The following is a 12,760-nucleotide window of genomic DNA, read 5'->3' as shown; positions in this document are numbered from 1 at the left end:
ACAGCAGCGTTGTCACCCTGTACAGGGAAGTCTTAGATAGTTTATAAGTAAGACACACAACAAGTAAAGCCCAACTTCAGCTAACGCCTCTACAGCAGTTACAGCAACAGGTTCTCTATAAGGTCCAACCCCCCATATGAATGACAACTGACAGTTGTGAGCACCCCCAGCAGTGTTATAGGATTTGCCCCAACCCCTCCAACTGCCATCTTTCCCAAAAAACTTGGCCTTCAACAGGAAGTAGACAAAAAATATGTACTTGGAGGGACAACAAAACATAAAACAATAGGAGACTCGTAAAAACAAAGCCTGCTCTGCTAATGACAGATTTCATTATTAATGTCATTACTGATTTTGCCCATAGTTACACTTTGGTGCCAACGTTGTAATATTTCCAGGGAGAAGAAGTTTTCTTTACAAACTTTACACCAAAAAGAGATGTGTGCACTCAGAGTGATTATTGTGAACCCCAATCAGAGGAATGTCAGTCCCCCGGAAGAAGTGGTAGGAATATGACCGCACACTCAGCACTTTGTAAGTTCAGATCTCTGGCAGTTGTATTGTGTGATTAGTCTATGGAGAGGAGTAATAGCTGGAAAGAGAAAACATGGAACAAGGATTTCTGATCTTCACCTGATGGAATCCCATTTGGCAGAACCACATGGAACACAAGTGGCCAGCTGGGCTTACGGTTTACTGCTGAATACATCCCCTAAATCAGCAGTAACTCAGTATTGGAAGGCCTGCATCAGCTTGGGATGTTGTTTTCTCACTGAACAGAGACTTCTTTCTAGCTGGTGTCACAGCCGCAGACCTGCCTGAAAGGTTGTCACCCATGAGATGATATCCTACAACCTCACAAACACCCCCTTTCCTCTCTCTGATCACAATCTCATCACCTTCACAGTCTCCTCATCTTCAAACACTTATCCCTCCAATCAGCAATCACCTGCAAAAACCTTCACAACCGAAACCCTTCTCCTTTCCACTCTGCAACTGACCAACTCTATGACAGAATCTCTCCCCTGTCCTGCCCTGACCTGGCCACTGCTGTCTACAACAGTTCACTTTCATCCACATTAGACTCACTTGCTCCCCTAACAACACAAAGCACCAGGCCCCGACCATTACAACCTTGGCAGACTGACAACACCAGAGATCTTAAATGACATAGTCGTGTGCTGGAGCGAATGTGGCGTAAAACCAAATCTCACCAAGCATTCACCCAATATAAATCTGCTTTCTTAACATACAATTCCTCCCTCCATGCTGCCAAACAAGCCTACTTTGTCACTCTCATCAATAGCTTGTCATCCAGTCCTCGTCGTCTCTTCTCTACTTTTTTTTTTTTTTCCAAAAAAGAGGTGTTTATTGAAAACAAAACACACAGATTGATACAAGACAGAATAAAATTTCAAACGGGTTGAACATAGGTCATGTGGCAAAACATATATCATACAGAAGAGCATGCAATCCAATGCAGAAATGAACAAATTGGATGAGTACTCTTCTCTACTTTTAACTCTCAACTTTCTCCACCTCCACCCAGTGCCTCACTCACTACTCACGAGATTGCAAATCATTTTAAAAACAAGATTGATGCAATTCGTAGGGGCATCTCCACTGCACAGACATCCATCCCACTTAGCATACCTTATACTAAACCTCCCTCAACACTTTCCTCTTTTGACCTTGCTACTACCGAAGAGGTCACTAAGGTTTCCTCAGAAGCCCATCTCACTACCTGCCCACTGGATCCTGTCCCCTCACAACTACTACGGTCATCCTCTTCTTCCATCCTATCCTCCCTCACTCACATCTTCAATCTCTCCCTCTCTACTGGTGCCTTCCACTCCCCTCTAAAGCATGCGCACATCACTCCCATACTTAAAAAGCTCTCGCTGGACCCCACCAACCTGAACAACTTAAGACCCATCTCCCTGCTGCCATTTACCTCTAAACTCCTAGAATGCTTAGTCTACAATCGCCTGAGCTCCCACCTCACCAACAACAACCTTCTTGCCCCTTTACAGTCTGGCTTTCGCTCACTCCACTCCACTGAAACTGCCCTACTAAAACTCACTAATGATCTACTAACTGCTAAAACCAATGGCCACTACTCCATACTCATCCCAACCAATGGTCACTACTCCGTACTCATCCCAACCAACGGCCACTGCTCCGTACTCATCCCAACCAACGGCCACTACTCCGTACTCATCCCAACAAATGGCCACTACTCCATACTCATCCTAACCAATGGCCACTACACCGTACTCATCCCAACCAATGGCCACTACTCCGTACTCATCCCAACCAATGGCCACTAATCAGTACTCTTACTACTTGACCTCTCTGCAGCTTTTGATACAGTTGACCATCCCCTCCTCCTCAAAAAACTCAACTCTTTTGGCCTCCAAGACTCTGCTCTCTCCTGGTTCTCCTCCTACCTATCGCAGCACTCCATCAGCGTTACCTATAACTCTGCCTCCTCCTCTCCACTCCCTTTTTCTGTAGGGGTTCTTCAAGGTTCTGTCCTTGGACCCCTACTCTTCTCCATCTACACCTCCTCCCTTTGTCACTTGATAAACTCCCATGGCTTTAAGTACCACCTCTATGCTAATGACACACAAATCTATCTTTCTACCGCTCACCTCACCCCTTCAGTCTCCTCCTCACCTCTCTCCTTCAGTCTTCTCTCGCATTACTAACCTACTAAGCGACATATCGGCATGGATGTCACTCCACTTCCTCAAACTCAATCTTTTTAAAACTGAGCTCTTAGTATTCCCTCCAGCCTGTGCCCCCTCCCCCGACTTCTCCATCAAGATCAATAACAAAATCATCAGTCCCTCCCCTCATGTCAAGGTACTTGGTGTAATCCTAAACTCCCATCTGTCTTTTCAGTCCCAAATCCACTGTCCAAATCTTGTAGACTTCACCTCCGCAGCAGCTCCAAGATATGGCCGTTCCTAACCTCGGAAACCAGTAAGCAACTTATTCACTCCCTTGTTATATCTTGCCTTAACTATTGTAACTCCCTCCTCATTGGCCGACCACATTGCAGGCTATCCCCTCTTCAGTCTATCATGAATGCTGCTGCCAGACTCATCCACCTTACTAACCATTCTGTATCAGCCACCCCTCTCTGCCAATCCCTCCACTGGCCTTCACTCAGTGTCCTCCACCCCTCTCTGCCAATCCCTCCACTGGCCTCCATTCAGTGTCCTCCACCCCCCTCTGCCAATCCCTTCACTGGCCTCCATTCAGTGTCCTCCACCCCCCCTCTGCCAATCCCTCTACTGGCTTCCCATTGCCCAATGGATAAAATTCAAAACATTAACAATAACATGTAATTTGGGGCAGAGTTATAAATGACTTTATATCACCAATATTGTCTCCAAATATCACCCAAACCGTACTCTCCGCTCCTCACATGACCACCTGCTCTATAGCTCCCTTGTCTCCTCCTCCCATGCTCATCTCCAGAGCTTCCCCCATCCTCTGGAATGCTCTACCCCAATTTATCAGACTATCGCCTACTCTGCTCACTTTTAGGCGATCTCTGAAAACCGATCTCTTCAGGGAAGCCTATCCTGCCCTCAGCTAATAATGGAATCTTCTACTCTTCCAGCCAGTCCATCCCACACAGTTACTACCTTTTGTACCACTAGCCCCTCCCTCCTAGATTGTAAGCTCCTCCTATCCTTCTTGTATTTAACTTTATTGTTGCTGTATTGTCTTCCGTTATATTGTAAAGCGCTGAGCAAACTGTTGGTGCTATATAAATCCTGTATAATAATAATAATGAGAGGAGATGAAATGTGGAAAGAAAGCATTGATAATGGGAGAGTAGATGGAACATGTAATGGGAGGAATGGACAAGGTGGGCTTAGCTGGAGACCTCAAGCCTGGCTGATCATGTATCAATAGTCAGAAGAACCTGGAATGGACTCTCCCACTGAGGCTTCAGAGACTTGGTAAGATGACAATAGACCCCATCCTAGTCTCTGGTACTGAGGCAGTGCTGGTCATGTATTACTTCAGGATCCAGAAATGAATAAAATGTTTGGAAACACAACTCAGTTGGTGAATTATGAAAATGCATTGCATGTTCATTCAAAGCTCCATAAAAAAGATAAAGATGAGAATCATGAGGGAAGCTGTTCAGTTATTGATGCTTATCTTAAAAAAATTGTCAAAAGATAAAATATTAAAATCCCTTCTAGTTGTGTGCTTGATGGAGATAAGCACTAAACTCAGTTCATCAAATCATTACATTCCAGTTTGCTCAGATTTTAGTTTGTTTCTTTTAAGGTAACATTTTATCTTCTCCCTTCTTCTCTAGCTTGTGGGATGACATTGGAGATGTGAAACTAACTTGTGACACCTGAAACTTCTTTAATATCTCTTTTCTTCCAGAATTTAATCAATGCAGAAATTTGTGAATCCTCCGGTGATAGATTAGACCAGCATTAGCTGTAAAGTTTTGCCACATTGAGAGCATTAAAATGATTTCTCTCCAGTGTGAACCCTCTGGTGTCTGATAAGATTTGACTTCTGTGTAAAAGCTTTATCACATTCAGGACACTGATATGACTTCCCTCCACTGTGAATCCTCTGGTGTCTGATAAGACTTGACTTCTGTGTAAAAGCTTTATCACATTCAGAACACTGATACGACTTCTCTCCAGTGTGAATCCTCTGGTGTGTGATAAGATGTGACTTCAATGTAAAAGCTTTATCACATTCAGAACACTGATATGGCTTCTCTCCAGTGTGAACCCTCTGGTGTTTGAGAAGATCTGACTTCTGTGTAAAAGCTTTATCACATTCAGAACACTGATATGACTTCTTTCCATTGTGAATCCTCTGGTGTGTGATAAGATGCGACTTCACTGTAAAAGCTTTGTGACATTCAGAACACGGATATGGCGTCTCTCCAGTGTGAATCCTCTGGTGTGTGATAAGATGTGACTTCACTGTAAAAGCTTTATCACATTCAGAACACTGATATATCTCTCCAGTGTGAATCCTCTGGTGTTTGAGAAGATTTGACTTCTGTGTAAAAGCTTTATCACATTCAGAACACTGATATGACTTCTTTCCAGTGTGAATCCTCTGGTGTGTGATAAGATGTGACTTCTGTGTAAATGCTTTGTGACATTCAGAACACTGATATGGCGTCTCTCCAGTGTGAACCCTCTGGTGTGTGATAAGACGTGACTTCACTGTAAAAGCTTTATCACATTCAGAACACTGATATAACTCTCCAGTGTGAACAATCTGGTGTTTGAGAAGATTTGACTTCTGTGTAAAAGCTTTATCACATTCAGAACACTGATATGACTTCTCTCCAGTGTGAATCCTCTGGTGTCTGATAAGATATGACTTCACTGTAAAAGCTTTATCACATTCAGAACACTGATATATCTCTCCAGTGTGAATCCTCTGGTGTATGATAAGATGTGACTTCACTGTAAAAGCTTTATCACATTCAGAACACTGATATGACTTCTCTCCAGTGTGAATCCTCTGGTGTGTGATAAGATGTGACTTCTGTGTAAAAGCTTTGTGACATTCAGTACACTGATATGGCTTCTCTCCAGTGTGAATCCTCTGGTGTGTGATAAGATGTGACTTCACTGTAAAAGCTTTGTCACATTCAGAACACTGATATGGCTTCTCTCTAGTGTGAATCCTCTGGTGTGTGATAAGACTTGACTTCTGTGTAAAAGCTTTATCACATTCAGAACACTGATATGGCGTCTCTCCAGTGTGAACAATCTGGTGTGTGATAAGATTTGACTTTTGTGTAAAAGCTTTATCACATTCAGAACATTGATATGGCTTCTCTCCAGTATGAACTCTTTGGTGTACTATAAGCTCGCTCTTGCGTGTAAAAATTTTGTCACAGTCAGAACAATGATATGACTTCCATCCATTGTGAACCTTCTGGGGTGTGATATATTTTCTCTCCATTGTAAAATCTCCAAACAAGAAGTAGTTTGAAATGACTCCTCTTATGTATACGTGGGTTGGACTTTATTGTAAAGCCATTGTCACTTCCAGAACACTGAAATTACTTTTCTCCTGCTGGATCAATGTGGAAGAGGATCCAAACCATGACTTTTACAACACAGATATGACTTGTATCCCGTGTGAATCCTCCACTGAACTGCAATAAAGATATTCAGTCAATTAAGACATCGATATGTCTTGTTTTCCATGTGACTCAGCTGTATTCATGAAGATCAACATGACCAAAAACTTGGTTCATCAATCCACCTGTAGAGAAAGAAAAAAGGTAGAATTCTATATAAAGGGCTACATAAAGTTGCTTTCTATTTTTAATGTTCATTACTAAATATATCTTAGGAATAGAAAGAATATGTACAGCATTATCTACAGTATTTTTTTAATCAAATAGATTTTATTAATAAAGTTTATAAGTGCGCACAGTATTCCCAACATTCAGCCCAGACAATGGAGTCATACATTCTCACGTATAGGCAGTTGTGGCACTGTTACAGATCATACAGAACAATAACTTGCTTTGTTTATGGTGTCACTTTTACCTTTTATAAACAAATGAACAGAGAAAAGAAGAAACAACCTAAAACAATTCAGCTGTACACGGCAAGTAACTCCCCCCAGTAAATACATAGATAGCTGACACCGATCAATGAGGCCTGTGTCTACAGGATCATACCCCAAGTATGGGTCTCCATTCAGTAGGATACAACTGGCCGTTCTCCTTCTATGGGGCTAAAAGAACTAAGATTTTAAAAGCCTATGAAGAACTAACTAGGAGTGAGAAGGAGTATCCAGCCAGTTCTGCCAGACATACATCTCCTGGGGGAATTACAATGTTGGTAAGTTCGTTTTTTCACATGTTAATGTGGAGATCACCTGCTCAATCCACTGTTGTCTGCTGGGAGTTTGAGATGATAGCCAAGATCGGGATATTTTTTATGGTCAATAAACAGCAGCCTCACTATTGCTCTATGACTGTCCATCCATCCGACTGTCGCCTTCCCTCCCCACATTCAGGCGCTCCCTCAAAACCCATCTCTTCAGGGAAGCCTACCCCACCCTCACCTAACGGCCATTCTCCCTCATTCCTCCCACCACTTCATCCCCCTCAGCCACTTCCTACTGTTCCACTACCCCCTCCCTCCTAGATTGTAAGCTTGAAAGAGTAGGGCCCTCTTCCCCCTCGTATGCTGTCTGTTTTTGTTGTACTGTGCTATGTATTGCCCCCCCTATTGTACAGCGCTAAGCAAACCCTTTGGCGCTATATAAACCTGATGTAATAATAATAATAATAATAACTTGTAATAGGAGGAGGTGTAAATAATTCCTCCTCTATTGACACCAAGAGGCACACCCGAGGAATATTGAACACCAACATTATAATGCTGGTCATATCGTTCCACATTTTGAATAATTTTGGACATCTCCAAAACATGTGTATCAAATCCCCGACAACACCGCTACAATTGGGGTCATAAGGGGAAATCCCTCCTGCCCTAGCTGAACAATTGAGCTGGAGTCCTGAAAGCTCTATGCAAAAGAAATGACTGAGTTTCTGTGAAGAGGACAGAGAGATGAGAGGTATGGAGGTCACAATCACCTCCCAGCACTCTCTCTCATTTTCTCTGTTTCCCATTTCTTTCTATAAGTCTTCGGTAAGAGTCAAAAGACTGGAATAAATATATGAGAGATCATGCCTTTCCCGCTGGTGCCATCTGAAGCCCATTAACAAGTGTGAGAGTGATGTGAAATCTGTATCTGATGGAAGTAGCAACCGATGGATGGGATCTAATGTGTCTACTAAGTCCCACCTGGTAAGATGCTGAAGTTGGGCAGCTATAAAATAAAGTCTAACATTTGGTATTGCTAGGCCTCCTTGGTCTTCACCATACTGTAGAGTAGTGAGTTTGATTTTAGCTGATGGCTTTTTCTAAATGAGTTCTCCAAACTGGGAGTCTATACTGGAGAACCACTTACGAGGTGTCCACATGGGAGAATTGTGGAGTATATAGAGGAATTGTGGGGTCCATATCTTCTCTTGTTCATAGATTTTATTGGAAAGAGATAATAGTTTTACAAGGAGCTCATAACAATGTGATTGCAGGACTCACCAACAGTAAGTCAGAAGGGGTACAACCCTTAGAGGTAACGTACAGGTTGTAGTTTGTACAGTACAAATAATATCTTCATACATTAAAGTGGAGTTCCAGTGAAAATAAAAAATAAGTCAGCTGCTACAAAAACTGTAGCTGACGACTTTTAAAAGACGGGCACTTACCTGTCCCTCGATCTCGTGGTGTCCTCCCCGCAGCCCATTTCACCGGCCGCCGTGTGTTGCCAGTGCCGGCATCTTCAGTGTGGGCACCCAGCTGTGACAGCTTGCGGCTTCACATCCGAGTGCCCACTGAGCATGTGCGAGTATCTCTGTGCTTTGTGAATGGTCCTGTAGTCTTCTAGAACCTTTCATGTGTCCCAGAACACTACAGGGAGGGAGGCGGGAGGACAACTTCCGCTTCTGATCACCTAGGTGATTGCAGTAGAAGTGGGAGCGGGTACCTGTCAATTTCGATTACCCCCCAAAAGGTGCCAGTGGGGTCCTTAACCACTTGCCTACCAGGCATTTATACCCCCTTCCTTACCAGGCCAATTTTCAGCTTTCAGCATTGTCGCAGTTTAAATGACAATTGCGCGGTCATGCAACATTGTACTCATATGAAATGTTTATCATTTTTTTGACACAAATAGAGCTTTCTTTTGGTGGTATTTACTCCCCGCTGGGTGTTTTATTTTTTGCGCTATAAACAAAAAACGAGCAAAAAAACTTGAAAAAAAAGTTTTTGTTTCTATTATAAAATTTTGCAAACAGGTAATTTTTCTCCTTCACTGATGTGCATTGATGAGGCTGCACTGATAGGCGGCACTGATAGGCGGCACTAATGAGACGGCACTGATAGGTGACACTGATGAGCTGGCACTGATAGTAGGCACGGATAGGCAGCACTGCTGGGCACTGACTGGCGGCACTGCTGGGCACTGACTGGAAGCACTGCTGGGTGTCACTGGTGGGCTCTGACTGGCAGCACTGCTGGGCACTGACTGGCGACACTGCTGGGCAAAGGTGGATGGCACTGCTGGGCACTTGTGAGCAGAACTGGTGGGTGGCGCTGCTGGGCACCGATCCTCAGCGCACTGATCATCAGTGTCCTGATGATTGGTGCCAATCCCTCCTCTGACAACTACCGGCAGTACTTTCCTCATGCTCTGACAGTGTGAGGAAAGTGCAGTCAAGAACCGGCAATTGCATTTCCCAGTGACCAGTATGTCATAGGACACAGCAATCACAGAGATCGCCGGGGGCATGCAGGAGAGCGCGCTCTGGGAGGACGTCATATGATGGCCTCACAGAACTGACCGGCTGCAGTGCAGCCGTCATTTGGCTACCTGCAGTCGGCAACTAGTTAAAGCAGGACTTCCCCTTTTGGGTGGAGCTCTGCTTTAACTTAAGCAAGAGATAACAGTGCTATAGTATCAAGGGAGGAGTGAATGTAGAGACTGAAACATGTTATATACTCTATAATATCATTTCTGGTACTCTCACAGTGGGAGTATAGATTTAGTACTTCAACCTGTATGCAGATACCAGTGGCAGACGAGTGGGTGACCTGTCCGCCTCACTGAAAATTCAAACTGATAGTGTAGGTTGCCCCAATTGGGAAAAACCCCAAAAGGAATAAAGAGCTAATGAGAGGAAAGGTGAAAAGGAAGAGAGCAATGGAGAGATAAGAGCAAGAGTAGTGAAGAAAGGGGTACAGATAAGGGGGGAGGAGAGGAGGTCCCCAGGGGGGAGGGTGTGTGCCTGTATAGAGCAGCAACTGAGTAGTGGGTTACCTAATGGACTCAGGACTACAAAGAGAGTAAGGTTTCATCAGAGTTTGAGGGTAGGAAATGGTCAACCCATGGTTGCCATAGTTGTTAATTTTTATGCACTCCGTCTAATAGGACGGCTTCTACTTTGACATGTATCGTGGCTCGAGTGACACTATTCTTAGTTTCAGTGGTATTGAGGTGGAGGGATTTCCAGGCCTTCGCTATGGTTTGCTAAGCCGTGGTGGTGACCTACAGGAGTAGTCTGAATTGCCAGTGTGTCACTTCTTGGGCCTTATGCAAGTAAAGGAATGGACGCTGGTCAACCGACCCCAGTCCAGTGTTGAGGAATGGCCTCAGCTGCCATTCTAGCCACGCCCTCTGATGCATTTCACCCCACCCACTAGGACTTGGTCACACTGCATCCATCCCGTTACTTGTATTGGCTGACACTGGAATCGCTCTGACTCATGCTCCCCTCTTCTCACTTGCCGGTGGGGTGATCCCTTTCCTTCCATCCATAGCTTGGAGACATGCCATAAGGTATACTTCTTGGGGCTTGTTATTAAATGAGGCAGTGGCCGGATGGATATATATACTGTAACTTCTTCATAAAGAACTGTAGGCATATGGAATATTTTATACCAATACGTTTGAACAACTGGGAAGGTCCACCAAATGTGGATACCTGCTTCAGAGCTGCCACATAAACAAGTCAGGGATTAGGGATGGATTTAGCGATCCGGGCAGGGACCAGGTACCAGTGCATGAAAGTGCTGTGGTTAGTCTCCATAGCAACTATATTTTGGGAGGAGGATTTTGCAGCAGACCATATGTCTGCCCAATCGCTTTCAAATGAAGATTTAAATCCCATTCCCACTTGGATGTATATGGTATGGAAGTGTAAAGTGGTGGAGCTGGTAACTGTGCATATATTGTGGAAATCAAACCTCTGGCATGGGGGTCACGTTTACATATGTGTCCAAACCTAGTCATGTCTGGGAGAGAGGTGTTCATGTGTAAGTGGGAGGAATAAAAGTGATTGATCTGAAGATATCTAAAAATTTCAGATGTAGAGATTTTGTTGGAGTCACATAGGGTTTGGAAGGGTATAAAGGAGTCTGGTGTTGAACTAGACTAGCTCTAGGACAAGCATGAAAAGAAGATGGAGGCGTCCATGCCGGATAAAAGCCTGGATTGAAGAGGTATGCAATGAGTGGGTTATGGGGTGACTGAAAGGTGTATCAGAACTTTAGACTGTCCCAGATAGATGGGTAGTGTTGAGAAATTGGGTGTTGGAGTGAGCGACGGTCTCTTGGGTGTAGCCATAGTAAATTGGCAACTCCTGAGGGGTTACAATCTACTGACTCTATAGTGACCCATAGGAGGGGGTCACTTTTACTGTGTGATATTTAGGGAGTTGAGCAAGATGTGCACTCAATGGGGGATTGCAAGGGGGGTGACAGTGCCCAGTATGGGAAATAGCAAGGAGAGGGCCCAAAATAATTGTAGTCCAGCCCCAGGGGCAAAGTTAAAGTCTCTACAGCAGTTTGTAATCCAAACAGGGAGGAGGAGAGGGAGTACAAGAACAGTTCAGGGAAAACAGGGGAGCATACACTCACAGATCCGACAGGGGCGCCCGGATCCACAGGGGAGCAAGGTAGTATGACATCAAGTACTTGCCCTGAAAGTGGAGTATGAGTGGCATAGTCCGTGGTAATAATCCCCCCCGAGTCCTAGATGCCTGCAGAGGGCAGCTGGTGTAGTTCTCCCCTATACATGGGGCTTGCAGTGGGCAGCTTGTGTGGTGCTCCCCCTTATCCTTGGGGCTTGCAGAGTGGCAGCTTGTGGAGGACTCCTCCTTCTTTGGGGCTTGCGGTGGGCAGCTGGCGCGGTTCTCCCCCTTAGCTTGGGGCTTGCAGTGGGCAGCTTGCAGTGGTTTCCCCCTTCTCTGGGGCTTGCGATGGGCAGCTGGCGCGGTTCTCCCCCTTAGCTTGGGGCTTGCAGTGGGCAGCTTGCAGTGGTTTCCCCCTTCTCTGGGGCTTGCGATGGGCAGCTGGCGTGGTTCTCCCCCTTAGCTTTGGGGTGTGCAGAGCGGCAGCTTGCAGAGGCTCCCCTTATCCTTGGGGGGTCTATGCAGAGTGGCCATGAGGGTCCCGCCTCATCTGGGATCCCTCGGTGGCTTGGCAGCGAAATGGATGACCAGGAAGAGCCCGACATCAGTCTCTTAAACCGATGCAGGACGCTTGCCGGTCGTCCTGGCAATGGTGGGCAGTGAGCCCTGTTGCTCGGCAATGAGGCACACCCCCCTGGACGCAGGTCGCGCTCTCGTGATCACGGCCTTTGTCCGGTGGCATCTGCAAGCGCAGGAACTCCCCGCACATGTGGTGCAGATGCTGGGATCGTGCAGCGTCATTCTGCAGAGAGGTGGGAACCTCACTATCTTTTCCCCTAAGGCCTCGCAGGATGTGGAGAAGACAGTGGCGGAGGTGAGAGGAGCCGCACCTCTTGTCCTGCACGGCTCGGCTTCAAAAAGCCATGGCAGGACGAGAGGCAGCAGGGGGGGGGAAGGTCATCCTGACAGGGGGGAAACAACTACTGAAATGGGAGCCAAGCTTTATTAATTACATTTCAATGTGCTAAGTGAATTGGGGGAAACTGGCTAATGAAATTGGGACTGGAATGCACTTTGAGGGGCTGAAATGTACTATATTTGGGAGGGAGATATAACAGATTTGGGCACCCTGGCAGCACCTGTATTGTGACATTATATATATGTAGGACCCAAAAAAGGTATAATATTTTGGGCAGAATTGTAATTTTTTACAACCGTGATACAACCCATCCATAAGAGGGGTAG

At 45.3% G+C, this 12,760-nt stretch overlaps 1 protein-coding gene across 1 annotated transcript in view; it reads right to left on the bottom strand.

Moving 5' to 3' along the window:
• Window positions 1–241: 241 nt before the first annotated feature.
• The window catches only part of LOC149435348 (uncharacterized), a 50,057-nt gene continuing 37,538 nt past the window's right edge, over window positions 242–12,760 (bottom strand). The window contains exon 2 of the mRNA XM_089662748.1: window positions 242–6,288. Coding sequence (XP_089518874.1) covers window positions 4,507–5,982 — 1,476 coding nt within the window. The 5' untranslated portion in view covers window positions 5,983–6,288 and the 3' untranslated portion in view covers window positions 242–4,506. The remainder of the gene's footprint in view (window positions 6,289–12,760) is intronic.

This window comes from Staurois parvus, unplaced genomic scaffold (assembly GCF_062004578.1).
Source record: "Staurois parvus isolate SC_StPar_1 unplaced genomic scaffold, SC_StPar_1.0 ptg001532l, whole genome shotgun sequence".
Lineage (NCBI taxonomy): Eukaryota > Metazoa > Chordata > Amphibia > Anura > Ranidae > Staurois > Staurois parvus.
Note: the sequence above shows the minus strand (reverse complement) of the source record. Positions and strands in the feature narration are given on the sequence as shown.